At 39.9% G+C, this 17,739-nt stretch overlaps 1 protein-coding gene across 1 annotated transcript in view; it reads right to left on the bottom strand.

Annotated features, from left to right (window-relative positions):
* Positions 1-4,547: 4,547 nt before the first annotated feature.
* The window catches only part of LOC126474806 (pancreatic lipase-related protein 2-like), a 74,840-nt gene continuing 61,648 nt past the window's right edge, over positions 4,548-17,739 (bottom strand). Inside the window, exon 5 of the mRNA XM_050102278.1 lies at positions 4,548-4,552. Coding sequence (XP_049958235.1) covers positions 4,548-4,552 — 5 coding nt within the window. The remainder of the gene's footprint in view (positions 4,553-17,739) is intronic.

Here is a 17,739-nt window from a genome sequence, read left to right as displayed (position 1 = left end):
TATTTGCCATTTTCTTTGTAGAGAGAAATGTTATTACAGGAAAAACATATTTTTGTGGTGTGGTGGTGGTGGTGGTGGTGGTGGTGGTGGTGGTGGTGGTGGTGAAAACATGCCTTTTTGGTTCAAAAATAAGGTCAATAAATTGGATGTGTCTTATACACTGGTAATAAGTTATGGCAGGTACCTGTAAGCTCCATTTTTTTTTTCTTTATTTTCTCTTGAAGCAATTAATTGTTAGCTTCCTTGTAAATTTTGAGAATTCCTGTTGTATAGAGTTCAGTGGATGCACAAGTGCCACCGTTAACAGTTTTTATATTGCTTTGTCAAGTTTAAGTTACTGTGGTGTTTAATGTGAAGTCTTGTGTTGTACCTATGTTGTGCATGGCTGACTAGAAATACTGGCGTGGGTACTGGAAGCCATCTTGTTTATGACGTAAACAAAGTAGTGCCTTGCCTGTAGTGGCAGTAAGTAGATGTGCTCCACATGAGTTGACCAGTTTCTTTGTGTATGTGGTTCAGGACTTTTGCATGGACTGGTCCATTATTTGTTTATCTTCAACAACTAAAGTGAAATTTATTAAACTGCTGTGTTTGTTGATTGTTAGTATAAGTTGTAATTTCTTAATGATCAATGTGAATGAGTATTTTCAAGGCTCTCAAACTATGCTTCAGTTATGTCATCAGTTACTGTATAAATTAACAACATATATACAGACCCTTTTGGAAATTATGTATACTTTTAGTTTAATAAATACATTGAACATCTTTTTTTCAGATACTAGAAACACTGGATGTGCTGTAGTGTGGCTGGCTGTGAAAGTAGTTACAAATCACAGAATGAAACGGTGAACACACATTCTTTACCCATCAATGAAGACCTAAAGGAAAAGTGCCTGAAACAAATTTCCACTGACTTCTCAGAATTAAAAAAGCCTACAATATGCATAGTACATTAGTGCATAGCAAAAATGGAACAGTTTATAGTTGATGGAAAAGTAAAGACATTTGTAAGGATTTATACAAAGCTGAAACCACCAACTAGATTTCCCTTGACAACAGTTGGACCCTCTTGCAGAAGTTTATGTGATGCAGAAATTGAAAATTTTGAGAAAGTGATGGTAAGAAGCTTGGAACATTCTGAGCAGTATGAAGATCAGAATGCTATTCATAATACAGAAGACACAAAAATATTTTTTGAGTGTTGCCCATTTCAACAAGACACAGTGGTTTTGTATTAAGAGTGAACAAAAATTAGTGTGTGTCTTATTGACACAAGTGATGAAATACCCAACATTATTGGATGAGTAACAGTTAAGACTGATCTGAGTGCTGTCCTTTCCCTTGTAAAGTATCAAATTCCCCAGCATATAGTGCCCAGCAGTTGTGCATCAGTATCCCTTGGATAGTCTAAATATGTAAAATGAATGGTGTCGAAAGAAGACACCTAGAACAAGAATTTTGTAATTCTACACATAGTGAATATGTTAATAATAGGTGTTCTCAGGTGATGTATTCACACATGCAGCTGAAAATGGAACAAATCCAGTTTTTAAATAAAAACAATGATAGTCACATGTATAGTAGGAACACATTATTATGAGGGTTGGAACTTTATTACTGACAACTATTTATTTACAGCTTGTACAAAGTAGATATGTGCTTCAAAGTTTTACTGACCTTCAAGGTAGTCACCAGAATGTGTATAACCCATTGCCAGCAATGTGGAAATCGTAGGATACTATTATCAGTGCCAGTTGTGTTGACAGTTCTAGTGGCGTGATCTATTGCCTGCCGAATTTGTAGCCGTTCTGAAGTGAATGCCGTGACGTGTTTCCTTCAGTTTAGAAATTGACTTGAACTTACAAGCGCTTAAGTCAGGGGAGTGCAGTATGTCGTATAGCACTTACCAGCCCCATCAGTCAAACAAATCGGTAAAAGCTTGCACTGTATGTGCTTGAGCATTGTCCTGCAAAATGATGGTCAGGTCCTGCAGAAAGTGTCATCACTTCTGTCTCTGTGCTGTTTATTTTTGGAACACAACCTGTGACGTACAGTGCAAGCTGTTAGTGATTTGTTTGACTGATGGAGCTGCTTAGTGCTATACCATCTACTGCACTCCCCTGACTTAAGCCCTCATAAGTTCAACGTGATTTATAAACTGAAGGGAACACTTCACGACATTCACTTCAGAACTGCTACAAATTTATCAGTCAATAGACTGCGCCGCTCAAACTGTCAACACAATTGGCACTGCTAAGAGCATCATACGACTTCCACATCGCTGGCAATGAGTTATACACAATGCTGGTGAGTACTCTGAAGGTCAGTAAAACTTTGAAACATGTGTCTATTTTGTACAAACTATAAATAAATAGTTGCCACTATTAAAGTTCCAACCCTCATATTGGCAGCTACATTTTATGTACATTTACCGTAAGCATTGTTTACACAATAGTAGTTACCTGAATTTGTGTCATCCATGCAGTGTAAGAAAGTTGACAGCCCAGTTCAGTTTAAATAGTTTAAATGTAGGTTGCAGTATATGGAGAATTTTTGAAAGATCACAAAACTTGTAGTAAATGTACATACGGATTAAATTTACATTGAGCCTCATTTGATCTTTAAGGGAGAAGCAATGTGTGTTTGCCAGCAAGACTGATAATAATGTAGCTAAAACAACTCAGGTTTTCATACTCTGAAGGAGGACATTGCCCAAAAGCTAAGCAATGTCTTCAGTTTTCTTTTGCTGTGTTTTACAATCTCGGGTTACACAAATTATAACATAAGTGGCGCTGTCTTCTTAAAAGTTCATCAACAGGATATGCATAGCATTCTGGTAAAAGTACAACTGTCTTGAGTTTTTAACCTTGTTTTTGTGCCTGTTAACCACTCAGTGCCTCAACTATATTGTGAATACCTATACATTTACTCTTTTCATTTTTTAAATTCCATCTAGGGCTTTCCAGTACATTAAATTTACAGTGATGGCACATAGGAATATGTGGAAATGTTTCTGAAATAAAATAATCTTTGTTTATATATTCATATAATTTCAATATATGTGTAACAAACCATGTTGGTAAAGGCCCGTAAAACTTTGAATGAAAGTATTAAATATATATGGCACAATACAAAATCCATACAATGAGTCAATAACACACCACATGTTTACTGTAATTATATAATATGGATATAAAACAACATTAATTATTAATAGTATAATGAACTGGCCATAAATGTTGCAAACTACTGTTATCTGTTGATATATCCAACTCCATAGTTTAACTTCTCTCTGAGGCCACAGAGTACATGAAGTACAGTCACTGCACAGTGACTCGAATCACAATGGAACAGCTCCCGCTGCACCACGACCAAAGGGGCTCACAGAGTTTGTAGTCAAATAGTATGAGCCTCTCAACCTATGCAAGAAATAATAAATATGTTTAAACAATATTGTGTATTCAACAATACAGTGGATAGTTACATAATTTGATTAATGTAAGTACTACACTGAGGTGACAAGTCATGGGATAGAGATATGCCCATATGCTGATGATTTTGGAAATCATTAGGGAATTCAATATTCAGAGATCTACAGTGTCAAGAATCTGCTACGAATACCAAATGTCAGGCATTACCTCTCACCATGGACAGCGAAGTGGCCAACAGTGTTCAGATAATGAGAGAGCAGCAGCACCTGCATATAGTTGTCATTCCTGACAAACAAGCAACATTTCATGAAATAATGAAAGAAATAAATGTGGGACATACAATGATTGTATCCATTAAGACAGTGTGGTGAAATTTGGCATTAATGGGTTATCACAGCAGATGACCTATTAGAGTGTCTTTGTCAACAGTTCATCATCACCTGGAGCACGTCACTTGGTCATGTGACCTTTTGGTCCAGTTGAATCGATCACTGACCTGAAATAGTTATGTTCGACTACTTTGAGATCATTTGTATCCATTCATGGATTTCATGTTCTCAAACAACGATGTCATGTCATCTGGCCACAATTGTTTGGAATTGGTTTGAAGAACACTCTGGGAAATTCAAGCAAATGATTTGGCCACCCAGATTGCCCAACACGAATTCAAACAAACATTTATGGGTCTTAATCAAGAGATCAGTTTGTGCGCAACATCCTACAGTGGCAACATTTTCGCAATTATGGACGGCTCTAGGGGCAGTACGTCTCAATATTTCTGCAAGATACTTCCAACAATTTGTTGAATGCGTGCCATGTCACATGATATTATGAGGTGTTCCATGACTTTTGTCACCTCAGTGTATATTGGATGTGTTCTGTTGAGTTCCCTCTGGCTCCAGGGACTTGACTCAATGAACTCTTGAATAATCTCATTTCATCCACAGCCAATATCTATATTGCATTCTTCTCATGGCCATTGTTATTGGCTTCTTATTTAATTTTGGAAATACTTCTGGTTGGGAAAGTTGTGGATTTGTGGGCACAGCATGCATTTACAGAACAACCTTATTGTATCCATTTACTATGCACAAGGTTAAACTGAATTGTCATACCTCACACTGTAAACAAACAAAAAAGAAAGCACATTGCATTAACAATTTGAATTCGAACACTTGTCATTAAAGATACTTACTATGTAAAAAATTAGTATATAACTACTTCATAGGTGAGTTCCTACTACATCCCATAGCTAGTGGCACCATCTGATGCTACACATAATTGAAAAACTGGCATAACATTACCAGAGGGTCCTTGTCACCAGGAGCACTTTCTGGTAGGACCATGCCAAAATTTGGTATATAAGTCAACCAAGGGTTGGTCCGAGTCAGTTATGATGTGGCCTGTGGAATGTGCATTGCTTGTGCTACCGGTCTGGCAAGGGTGGACACTGTTTGCCATAGACCTAGGTGGAATTTGGATATGGCGTGGACTAGTCTTTGCTTTGGAAAATGGATTCAAGTTAGCTTGCACTGTTTCCAAGGTGCATCCTGTCGATTTCTCTGGTTGTAAATAAACAAAAGTGAGTCTCATGTACCTTGTGTGGATATTAATATAGGAAACAGGTGCATGCATTTAAGAAGTCAGTTAATTTGCAAAACTGCCTGTAGTTAATCGTGTTCTACATTATAACAGAAGAAACTTATTGGAACTGTTATTCCTCTAATCATGTAACTCTTTCCTAGTATGAACATACTGCTGAACTGATATAGGGAAAATTTGGATAAGACAGCAGTCTTAAGCTATGGATAGTTTTTGTCAACCCTTTTTTTTGGTTGGGGGGGGGGGCTACAACCTAGGTAGAATCTCTCTACAATCTCATTAAAATGTATGTTTTACTCCAAAACTCGAGAAAGTAACTTTCTTATAGGAATGTTTGTCATTGTAACCAAATATGCAGTTAAGATGATGAGACTGGATAATATAACTAAGCCAATGATTTACTTTAAACAACAAATTATTTTAAATTTTGAGGTATGCTGTTTTTTAGTAGCCAAGAAAATGAATCATAATAAAATACAGTTGATAAAATTAAAAACAGTGCATTTGATCAATTAGATGGAATAAGAATTTGGTAATGTACCAACAACATTCAATTGCTAGAAATCATTTCCTTAATCCAACAGCCCTTTCATGAAACCCTACCATGCACAAAGGTCTAGGAATTCAGTCGCAGAATTATTCACAATAATTTCATTTCCAAAGGCAGTGTTTTCATTTTAAACTTCATCACAGCTGATGAGTGCGGCATGTGTCATTACTCTCACTTGGAACACTAGAACCATAGTTAAGTTTTCCCTTTCCAAACTGAGTCTATCACTCTGCAGCAGAGTGCAGACTGCTTTGAAACTTGCTGGCAGGTTGAAACTGTGTGGCAGACCAGGATACGTATCTGGAACCTGCTCTTTCACAGGCTGTGTTGTTCTTAAATGAGTTAAGCAGGCATGACTCTCACAACCTGCTCTCACAGCTTTACTGTACAGAAACTGTTCTTCATGCACTAGAGCTTTTGTGAAGTTTGGAAGGAAGGAGACTATATACTGACTCAAGTAAAGCCATAAGAGCAGGTTGTGAATTTTTCCTACTTAGCTCAGTCAATAACATCACCAACTCTGAAAGGCCAGGTTCCAGATTCATGTCGTGGTCTCCCACATAGTTTCAGCCTGCCAGGGAGTTTGTTTTCCCTTATTCAACACAAGTAATGTAGTTTTATCCATCATCAGTTTTTTATGTCTATATCATCATTAGTGTAAACATACTGGAGATCAATAGCATCTTAATATTCTGCTGAGTAAAAGAGCAGCTGATGAATGAATGGCTTCTTCATCTTAGTGGGAATCAACAGCTTGGCTTGGTTTTTTACAGCTGCCACTGTTTGCATTCTCCACTTTTTCGTCTTCCTCATTTCTCTGCCAAAGACATGTTTTTCTTAGATCTCATAAATCTGCCCTCTCACCTCCCCCATTACAGTCAGAAGTTGTGGAGCTTGGAAGTTGTGCTTCTTTCAGTTGGAGGATGAGTAGGCAACTCATAATTCTGTATTGCTGAATGGGATTAGAATGTAGCTCAACTGAATCATAATCAGTAGTCTACAAGTAAGTGAACGTGAAATGTTGTAAAGCCATAGGATGGTTTGCACAGCACAGCACAGTACATTACTAGGTGTAGTCTATTACAAGTGGCATTGCCTTTTCCTTCCTCCAACCTTTGAACTGACTTACCCCGTCCATTTACTAGGAGACATACAGTTTGATGGGGATTCTGAATCATGCCACAACTGGCATTTTTTCACATTCATACCCATTGCCAGAGATCAAGGAAGTGAACAGTGTCAGATAAATATCCTGGTAGTGACTGGGAATCAAACACAACACCTTTGGATTGGTAGGCTGGCACTTTACCACTACGTCCCTGAGCGATGCTGGTATATTGAAAACAAAGTAATGTGCCCCATAGCTGCACAGATGGCACAGTAGGGCAGGGAATGATGGTAGTGGTGGGGGTTCCATTGTGGGTGGACACCACACAGTAGGGAAGGTGCAGTTAAACAGCTGATGATTGCTCACAAGCAGGACTTGTGTGGTACAGGTAGCAAGTCTGCAATTGATTGTATTAACAGGTTATGCCAGTATGATCGATAATTTGACAAGTCACTCATTTATTATTAAAAATACAATAGGTTATGAGGATTATGCGGGAAACACAAGGGAAGCAGCAATTTAGCTTCATGTGACTTGTAAGCCTTTACTTTCTCTTTCTCGTTGCCATGTTAAAATTAGCTTCATTTGCAAAACCACAATGACAGAATCTTAAAATAGTCTATTATTAAGCGAAAAAATGAGGACTAGTCATTTCAATAGCTTATGAAAATCCCATTCTTAGTATGAAAATAAACAGAATTTCTTCTGTTATCTTGCTGCAAACCCGTACTAATTCACATTTCACCAGCTATTGATGGCTCCTAAAATAATTACATTAGTTCATTGAAAAAATCTGTACTCACTCATGTGTGGTGATAGACAAGAAAGTTTGCATATCAGCTATATGTCAAAATAGTCTTTTGTGCACAGTCATTTGCCAAAAACTCTGTGATCTCAAACGTTTTATGAAGTGTGGGAGACGTTGTGCATATTTCACTTTCACTTGTTAGCAGTTGTGAGCAGAAGGAAGTGCTCTACACAAAGTTCCATTACCATAAGATTAGAGAGAGATATACAGAGTGATTCTGTGATTATGACACAGACTTTTACGTGTAATGGTGAAGGGTAGCAATTTGAGGCAAGAGACCTTGCTCCAAAAATGTTAAAGTCAAAAAGTGTAAGTGAAAATCATTCTGATACCACTGATGCTTCATTACAGCATCTAGTAAATGGGCCATGTGCTCATATGCAACTGTATCTATGAAGGAGAAAGTCCTTGCCCACAGAGAAAGTGCTGCAACATCTGAATATGAACACTATCCAGCCCTGGGGTGGCAGATAAGCGACATGAGAGCAAGATCTAGCTCCTGCATAGTAAAGGCAGCATTGTAGCTTTCACGATTCTGAGAGGAGAAGAGTCTCACCTGAGCCTCTTCCACTTATTTCCAATGGAAGAAGCCAGGCTGATAGTAGGTGGAGCTTGAAATCTCTGCAAAATGACCAAAGATGTTGGAGATAGCAATAGGAAGCCCGGTTCTGCACATGAGTTGCACCATGGCTCGCTTCAGTCCACCAATAAACCTGGACATGGCACGGTAAAGATGAAGTGTGAGTAATGCAATGTTCTGTGGCGGTAAAGATGAGATTTGTAAGATATTCTACCTGGTCATCACAAGTGGAAGTTTGTCGAAGGTCGCCAGGGAGGAGTAAAACCTCCAGCCGGCCTTAGAAAACTGTTAATTAGGTTTACATGTAGGTGGGGTAGGAGTCAACAAATGGATAGCACATGAGAAATGGCCACTCGAGTACTTGTCAGAGAGAATGGACCACTCTAGATGATGGCCAAGCTGGACAGTGCATAATGAGAGGTCCAAATGGGAATAGGTGTGTGTGGTGTCTGAAAGGAACATAGGTGCCCCAGTATTAAGGTAGATTAGGTTAAGTTGATTGAGAAGGTCAGCCAAGAGGGAACCTCTCTGACAGGTTTTGAGAGGGCAGAATTGCCCAATAAGCTGGAGGAAGTCTGCCCTGGTGACACTGAGTGATGGAGCGATATAGACAGTATAAAGAGAAATGGTGCAGTGAGGAAGGAAAATGCTGACTGCAGCAGTTTGCAGCCAGGTGTCAGTGAGATGGTTTGACTACGAATGCCATCCTCTGCAGGAAAGTCAAAGTTGACCAGAAATAAATGCAATGTTTCCTGGAAGCAGAAAACGACTGGATGCTGTGATTCAAAGAGCACTGGTAAGTCCTAATTGTTGGATCTAAGGCCATGAACATTCCACTGGAGGAGAGACAAGACAGGGAAAGGGAAGGAGGGAAAAAATGAAGGGGTGCCACCTCAGTGGCTGGCAAGTGTCAGCCTTCGAAGACTCACTGCTACAGGGCACAGAGGCTGGAGCATCCTGCTCCACGAGATCTGCAGTGGCGTCGGCATTATCCCTCTGTCAGTCTACGGATTCCATGGCCAGAAAATGGTTGGTGGTATCCACCAGTGAAATGGTCAGCAAGGTGAGGGTATCATGCAGCAACACCATTGAAAAGGATCTCCGAGTTGGCAAAAGAGAAGACCATTTGCCTTTGTTTGATTTCTTGGAGCCTTTGCGGTTGGCAGTTGAAGGCTCAATGTTTGTTGGCCAGAGGGACATAAAAAGTCTTCACGGGAGTATTCCTTCTGTCCTTTCCACCCTGCCAGTTGTGTGGCAGGTGATTTTGCTGTCAGAGACGAAAATCTGGTGGCTTGTTGCACAGCTGGAGGAGGAGATAGGGATGCTACTATGGCACTGGGTGGTGGAATTTGAGGCCACAAGTCTGCATGGCCATCTCCTTTGTGGAGCAAGGTGTAGCAAGAACTGTACTGTAAGTGTCAGATGGTAAAAGGCAGGGACTAGCTAACGACTTTTGAGTGATAGGACAATGCACTTTTTCCTTCACGTGGTTCTCCTGGGCAAACCGCTCATCGTGATACATAGGGTATTCTTGGGATGAGGCTGCATTGTTGTCATTGCAGTTGATACAGTGGGAAGGAGGTGGTGGGCAATTCCCTTCGTGAGCATCCCTATGACAAGTAACACACTTGGCCAGGTTTTGACAGGGCATTCGAGTGTGGTTGTAACATTGTCACTGGTAGCAGTACATCAGGTCTGGGATGTACCATCAGACCAAGATGATTTCACAGGCTGCTCTGATTTTTGATGGAAGCACTACTCTATCAAACATGAGAAAAAGAGTGTGTACAAAGGATGCATCCACAATTTTCATCACCTGATGGACTGCAGTGATGCCCTTGTCAGAGAGGTAAGTTTGGATTTCTTCCTCAGTCAGACCATCAAGCAGCCTAGTATAAATAACACCATGTGAAGAATTCAGCATTCGATGGACCTCGACACGAACAGCACAACCATGGAGGAGTGAAGCTGCAAGCAGTTGTTGTGCTTAAGAATCACAGTCTCCAAAATCGAAGTGCCATTGTGTAAATGGATTTCACAGGGCCAGTAATTGCATCAACAACTTTCTGAATAATAAATGGATTAACCGTAGCAAAGGACAAACCGTCTACAGTACGATACTGTGAGGAACCGAGGTATAGCTGGGGGAGTCTTTGAATCTTTAGCCTCATTTCATTTACATTTAGTAGACATAGAGTGAGATGAAGATGATTGGCTCATTGCAAGAAAATCCCCCCATGATTGCCAGCATTTCCGATAGAGCACTCCTTTCAACTGGGGGCCCCTCAGAGTGGGGCTCACCCACTTAATGTTATTGTTCACACCTCTCTAACTCCTGGCAGAGGGGCCAATTGACAAGTTGGGAAGGTAACAGTTTAGGATCCTTTCCTGGGCCTGCACTGTTCTATGGGGTATGTGCAAGAACCCTACCTGTCAACCCGGGGCTGGGAACTACACATTACACAGTCACCAGTTATGTGGCAGATGCTTGGGCCAGCTGCCAGGAGCACATATGGAAGAAGAAGAAACAAAGAGAAACCTCAAATGCTGAAGTGGAGGAAGGATACAAGAAGTGGATGAAGAAAGAAAAAAAGACCAGTGGAGGGGCTGTTATGCTGTCAGGCTACTGGAAATTCAGAACACATTCCCAAAAAATCCTGACATGTTCCCTAAGGGAGGGGGGAAAAGAATAGCAGGAGGATGGATATGCAGCATGGAATGGAAAAGGTGCTGCAAAGACTGAGGCCCTGTGGTAGTCAAGCACCAACTCACCCGCAGAGTTGTGATCCCCAGGGGGGAGGGGGGGCAAACAGCTGTAGCAACATACTATTCTGTAATGGGAGATTTAGATTACGTTCCTCAACTAAGACAAGATTATGCATTAGGTTGAAGTTCTTGTAAGAGGTAGTATCAAATTCTCTCTTTTCTACTAGACATGGAAATTGTAAATGTCTTTATACTGCAAAAAGTGAGTAACAGACAAGAAGGATATCAAGATCAACAGGACTTTCAATTATGGCTCACAAAACATGTTAGATGGTTTCTCATCTTTCACAAAGAAAGGGCATTGTCCCACCATTATAACCAAGAATAAAACCTTTGCAGACCATATTCAACTGGCAAAAGTAGATCATCATATGCCTGTTTTGGTAAAAAAAAATATACAAAGAATGCTGAATTTGTTCTACAGAACCGTGAGACAAGTCTACAAAATACTTATGCATCTCCTACAGAGTACCCCAAGTATCGAACCATGCTTGCACCATTTTTTCTGGAAAATAGTGATGCTTCTTTGAATATTTGTTGGAGAAAGAAATATTACATGTTTACAATCACTTAATTGTTAACCTTGAATTTAAACCACTTGGAAACATAAGGGTAAATATTTTTGAAATAAAGTAAAATCAAAAACGGAAAATGTTATTTTTATTTATCTGTGTATAATTACAAGGCGTAACAGCTCACAAAATGGTAGTGGGAAGAATACTTTGCACCATAGCTTTTTGTCATGAATCACAAAAATTAAGTTTAGTCAGTTTATCACAATTCTAATATGACATGAAAAGAAAAATTAACTCTGTTGCATCACTAAAAAAAAATTTAACTGCGAAATGATTAAGAGTGATATCTCTTCTACTAAAAGCTCTTGTTGTCCCTGCCTTTTGCACAAAATCATATCTTTTGTTTGTTGATTAGCACTTGCAAAACTATAGTGATATACAGACGTGCATTTAAAGCTCATTGTTCCTCTACCTACATGTTTTTCACAGGCATTCCTCACACAAGTTAATAATCACATGATGTAGAGCTTCCAACACACTTTGTCATAACCATTCCATGCACTTCTGCTCTTGTATAGCTTGAATTTGTAACAAATCGGCATTTGTGATTTAGTTACTGTAGCAGATTTTCTGTCTAATATATTGTGTTTCATCTAGTAGCCCTGTATATTCTGTTTTTGAGCTTGCCAACAACTGTAATTAACATCAAAATGTTTTGAGAAACTATTAATTTTTACCACAGATTTTTGTGTTGCTTTAATAGAAATCTTGTTACATGTATTTGCTTCAATTCTTATAGGGAATTAGCAACTTTTCAGCTCAACAGATTAAGCAATAATCAGCGGGCTTAATTTAAAGTTATTTGTTCACTGCCTTGTAATACATTGCACCAGCCAAAATGCAATCCCACTGTGAATGCTTTACCAATCATGAGATGAGTTGTTTGATGTTCATAAGCAGCTGGAAGTCACCCTGACTACTGTCAAATGATTCAAATGATTGGCAATTGCTGTGAAGCAGTGTGTTGGAAGAGCTACTGTGACTCACACACCTATGATACTGTAACAGAGGCACTTCAAGTACTGTCCTCTTCTGGGGATACTGTCTCCTCTCCAGTAAGTACAGGATCTGTCATTATTCGTCCACTTGACTGTGAGTGATGTGTCAATGGTAGATCTAGGTGTCCTGTACAGGGTGCGCTAGGACAAGGGAGGACTCAGATTGTTGTACTTGTCCCCCTAACTAACAAGTTTGAAGTGCTTTCTTTCACTGAAACTGAAACTGAGCCAGTGGGTCACTGAAATTGAAACTGAGCCAGTGGGACTCATGTCACCTGTTTTGGAGAAATCTGTTTTATCTGGTGTCAGGAGGAGGCAAATGCAAAAGAGTAGGGATCTATTAATTGTCAACAATTCAAATGTAAGGCAAAATGATGGTACCCTTCAGGGAAAGGGCAGCAAGGGTCAGGAAAGACACCAGTTGCACTCATTGTGTGTGCTTGGAGGCCTCATTCAGTATGTTGAAGAGGCTATTCCAGCAGCCATTGAGGGAACAGGATGCAACTGACTGTAGATTGTGGTGCACGTTGGAACTAATGATGCCTGTTGTCTGGGCTCTGAGGTAATTCTTGGGTCATTCCAGTGAAAGGCAAAGAAGGCTGAGAAGACCAGCCTTGCACACAATTTCAAAAAAGCTTACAATTTTCAGCATTATCCTTAGAACTAATCACGGCCCTTTGGTTCAAAGTCAAGTGGAAGGTCTGAACCAGAGTCTTTGAAGAGTCTGACAAGCTAGGATGCACCATAAGGTTGAGAACTGAGAGGTGCCCAGAAATGGGTCAGGTGTGCACTTCACAACATAGGCTGCTACTCAGGTAGCTGACCGTGTATGGGATGTAAAAAAGTGTTTTTTAGATTAGGTGACTCCATCCAAACCAGATAACAATAGCTGTAGGAAACCCAAAAGTATCAAGGTAAGTTTGAAAGAAGTGCCTCCCACAGGTGAGCGTAGTAAAATCCTGATGGTAAACTGCCGAAACATTCACAAAAAAGTGCCAGAGTTTGAAGTGGTCATGGAAAAACAGCGAAGCTGACGTAATACAAGGTACAGAAAGCTGGTTGAAATGTGAAATTGATAGCAGTGACATTTTTTGGCAAAATTTAAGTGTGTATTGAAAGGATGGGCAAATGGCAGAGCTGGTGTATGTTTCACAGTAGACAAGAAACTCAAATCTACTGAGAGAGAAATTGAAGCTGCATGTGAGATTATTTGGGCAAGAATCAATATCAGGAGTGGGCATAAAATGATGATTGGTATCTTTCTGTCAGACTCATCTCCTGATGTAACTAAAAAGTTTAGAGAGAACCTCAGTTCACTTGTATGTAAGTTCTCCAGTCGTACTGTAATAATTGGTGGAGATTTCAATCATCCAACAATTAATTGGGAACATTACAGTTTTGTTAGTGTTGGGCATGATAAGACATCCATGAAACTTTACTAAATGCCTTATTTGAAAATTACCTAGATCAGATAGTTAGGAATCCCACTCATCAAGGAAATGTATTGGAACTAATGGCAATGAATAGACCTGACCTCTTTGAGGATGTCCACATTGTAACTGGTATCAAAGATAATGACACAATTATGGCAACAATGATTACCAAAGTACAAAGGCGAACTAAAAAAAGCAGAAAGACATATATGTTCAGTAAACTAGATAAAAAATCAGTAGTGTAATATCTCAATGGAGATGAGGAGTTTGAAACTTTTAGAACAGGGCAGGAGCATGTAGGTGAACTCTGGCTCAAGTTTAAAAGAATAGTTGACTATGCATTGGATAGATATGTACCCAGTAGAACAGTTCATAATGGGAGGGAACCTCCAGGGTATACAGTCACTGCAGGTGTAAAACAAAGCATAGGGCTATAGACAGAGGAGGCTGAATGAAATACGTTTGGCTGTCAAGAGAGCAATGTGTGATGCCTTCAATCTATACCATAGCAAAATAGTTTCAAATGATCTTTCACAGAACCCAATAAATTCTGGTTCCTAGTGAATGAGACAGGAACTGAAATTTAGGGTAGCAAACCAAAAGCTGAAATGCTTAACTCTATTTTTAAAATTCCTTTACGAAGTAAAACCCAGGAGAATCACTCCAATTTAATCCTCATACCACAGAAAAGATGAAGGAAGTAAATATTAGTGTCAGTGCTGTTTAGAAACAGCTGAAATTGTTAAAATTAAACAGAGCTCCAGACCCCGATGGAATCCCTGTCAGATTCCATACTGAATTTGTGGCTGAGTTAGACCCTCTTCTAACTATAATCTATCATACATCCTGTGGAGTCGTGCCCATTCGTGTCTAATAGAGTGCCTAGAGGATGCTGCTTTCTCGGATAGCTACACAACAATTCAAGCAAATCAGATTAATAGTTTTTATTATAAATAAGAAGATTGACAATACTTAACTTTGAATTTACAATGATGTCGCAAGTGATGGGTGACATGCATACAAGTCAGAAACTGCTGGCACATTTATCCCATTGCAACACTAGCCAGTCAATTTCCATCCTTGAAGAAGCTGGTAGGCTGCTGTCAGATCTATGCATTGTGGTGTGGGTGGTGCCCATGCTAATACCCAGTAACTGATGGATCTAATCCATGGTGATTCTGTGGTTGTCCAAGACTAAAGCATTCACTTCCACAACCATTTCCAGTGTGATGGCATGATGAGCCTGTTCAGGATAAGCATCATCTCCCAGTGACTTGTGCCTCTCAAGGAACCGTTTGCGCCATTCCACAACACTTGAATGACTCAGACTGTACTCACAGCCATCATCTGTTGATACATTTCAAAGCCCCCAACTCCCTCCACCACCAAGAATCGAATCACTCCTTGTTGTTCCTGCTTAGTTGCCTGCATGTTCAGTAGTGGATGATAACTTGTGTGACCACCTTCTCTTTGGTGTGAAACCACACTGGCACTTTGCAACATCAAACAGTGTGCACGCGTCAGTCTCTCTAGCAATATATGGCGCCACCAATCCCACAGTTACGTGGTGCCACCTAATGTGTAAGGCAAAGGTAGATGCACTGACCAGGTTTCATCCGAATGAACTTCATATAATGTCCATTTAAGCAATGGATATGGATCATGGTATGTCCTGATCAGTATGCTATAGGCTGATGTTGCCTCACAGTGTTCTCTGGGATTGCATTTTTCATCTTTGTGCTGGCACTTGTCGATACACCAGAACACATCCTTCAAACAAAAAACTGTGCTCAACTCTTGGAAAAAGGCACAGGTTGCATGCATCTACAAGAAGGGTAGTAGAAGTGATCCACAAAACTATTGTCCAATATCCTTGACATTGATTTGTTGTAGAATCTTAGAACATATTCGGAGTTCAAACATAATGAGATATCTTGAACAGAATGACCTTCTCAGTGCCAACCAGCATGGATTTCGAAAACATCGCTCATGTGGAACCTTACTCGCAATTTGCTCACATGACATACTGAAAGTTTTGGATCAAGACAACTAGATAGATGCTGTATTTCTTTATTTCTTAAAAGCATTTGACTCAGTACCACATCTTTGCTTATGGGGTTTCAAGTGAAATTTGTGACTGGATTGAAGGCTTTTTGGTAGGGAGGACACAACATGTTATCTTGGATGGAGAGTCATCATCAGATGTAGAAGTAACTTCAGTTGTGCCCCAGGGAAGTGTGTTGTGTCCCTTCCTGTTCATATTGTACGTTAATGACATTGCTTAATTGTAAAATCAGGCTTTTTGCAGATGATGCAGTTATCTACATATAATGAAGTATTATCTGAACGAAGCTGCATAAATATTCAGTCAAATCTTGACAAGATTTCAACACGGCACAAAGATTGGCAACTTGCTCTAAATGTTCAGAAATGTAGAATTGTGCACTTCACAAGTGAAAAAACATAGTCTCCTATGGCAATAATATCAATGAGTCACTGCTGGAATCGACCAACTCATACAAATACCTGGGTGTAACACTTTGTAGGGTTATGAAATGGAATGATCACATAGAGGGGCTAGGCAAATTAATGTGAACAGTGGTAGTAATGGGATGGTTGTGTTTGACGATCAACAACGCAGGTATGGCATGTGTTCCACTGGACTGTGAATGTTGAGTACGGACTAGGCGTCAGTGCAGGTTGTTTACGAGTAGTGCACACTTTGAATTTGCATTCAGAGGCCAAGACTGATGTGCAATTAAAGATCTAACAGAGCTCCAAAGAGGTTAAATTGTGGGGGCCCAATTATCTGGAGACAGCCAACTTATTGAATGTTTCAACAGCAGCTGTTTCAGTAGTCATGACAGCCTACACAAAACTTGGAAAGACATCATCAAGAAACGTAATACTGGGAACAATTCAAAACTAAATGACAGAAATCATCATATGCTAACACACATTTTCTGGAAACAACACAAAACTATGGTGGCTAAACTGAATGCAGAGCTCCTAGCTATCTTCGAGCCCCCATATCTATCAACACAGTCTGCTGAGGACTCCATAAAGAGAGTATTTGTAGACGAACTGTATACCGAAACCATCATTGATGTCAACCAATGCAAAGAAGCACAAAACATGTTGTCAGGAGCAGAAATCCTGGATACTTGATCAGTGAAAGCACATCATATGGTCCAGCGAGTCAATGTTTTTGTTATTTCCAATATTGGCCCAGGTTTACGTCTGTAGAATGCCAAAAAAGCCTATAATCCTAACTGCTTGGTTCCAGTGGTTAAGCATGGAGGGGGAAGCGTGATGGTGTGGGCAACCATATCATGGTATTCTGCTGATACTATCATTACTCTCACAGGCTGTGTTACAGCCAACGATTATGTGAACATTTTAGGTGATCAGGTGCACTCACAGTCCAAATGTTGTTTCCCAACAATGATGCCATATTTCAGGACAATAATGCACCCATTCACACAGCCAGGACAGTACAAAGGTGGTATGAAGAGCATGCAACTGAACTGTAGCATCTTCCCTGGCCAGCACAGTCCCCGGACTGGAACATTATCAAACCCTCTTGGGTGATATTGGAGTGCAGACCTCGGAGCCAATTTCCACTTCCCTTGTCACTACAGGACTTAGAAGAGGTTCTGATCGAAGAGTGGCATAATATTCCACTGGAGACTATAAATCATTATATGCCAGTATCCTAAGAAGAATAACAGCTGTATTATGAACAAATGGGGGTCCAAGCCCTTATTAATAAACCATTCCCAAGTAAGTACTGGTATTTACATTATTTTGCCTATCCCCTAATGATTCAGTAGTGGGTAAGGCAGATGATTGGCTTCGGTTTATTGGAGAATACTGGGGAAATGCAAT

Source organism: Schistocerca serialis, chromosome 4, assembly GCF_023864345.2.
Source record: "Schistocerca serialis cubense isolate TAMUIC-IGC-003099 chromosome 4, iqSchSeri2.2, whole genome shotgun sequence".
NCBI lineage: Eukaryota > Metazoa > Arthropoda > Insecta > Orthoptera > Acrididae > Schistocerca > Schistocerca serialis.
This window is presented reverse-complemented; position numbering and strand designations above follow the sequence as displayed.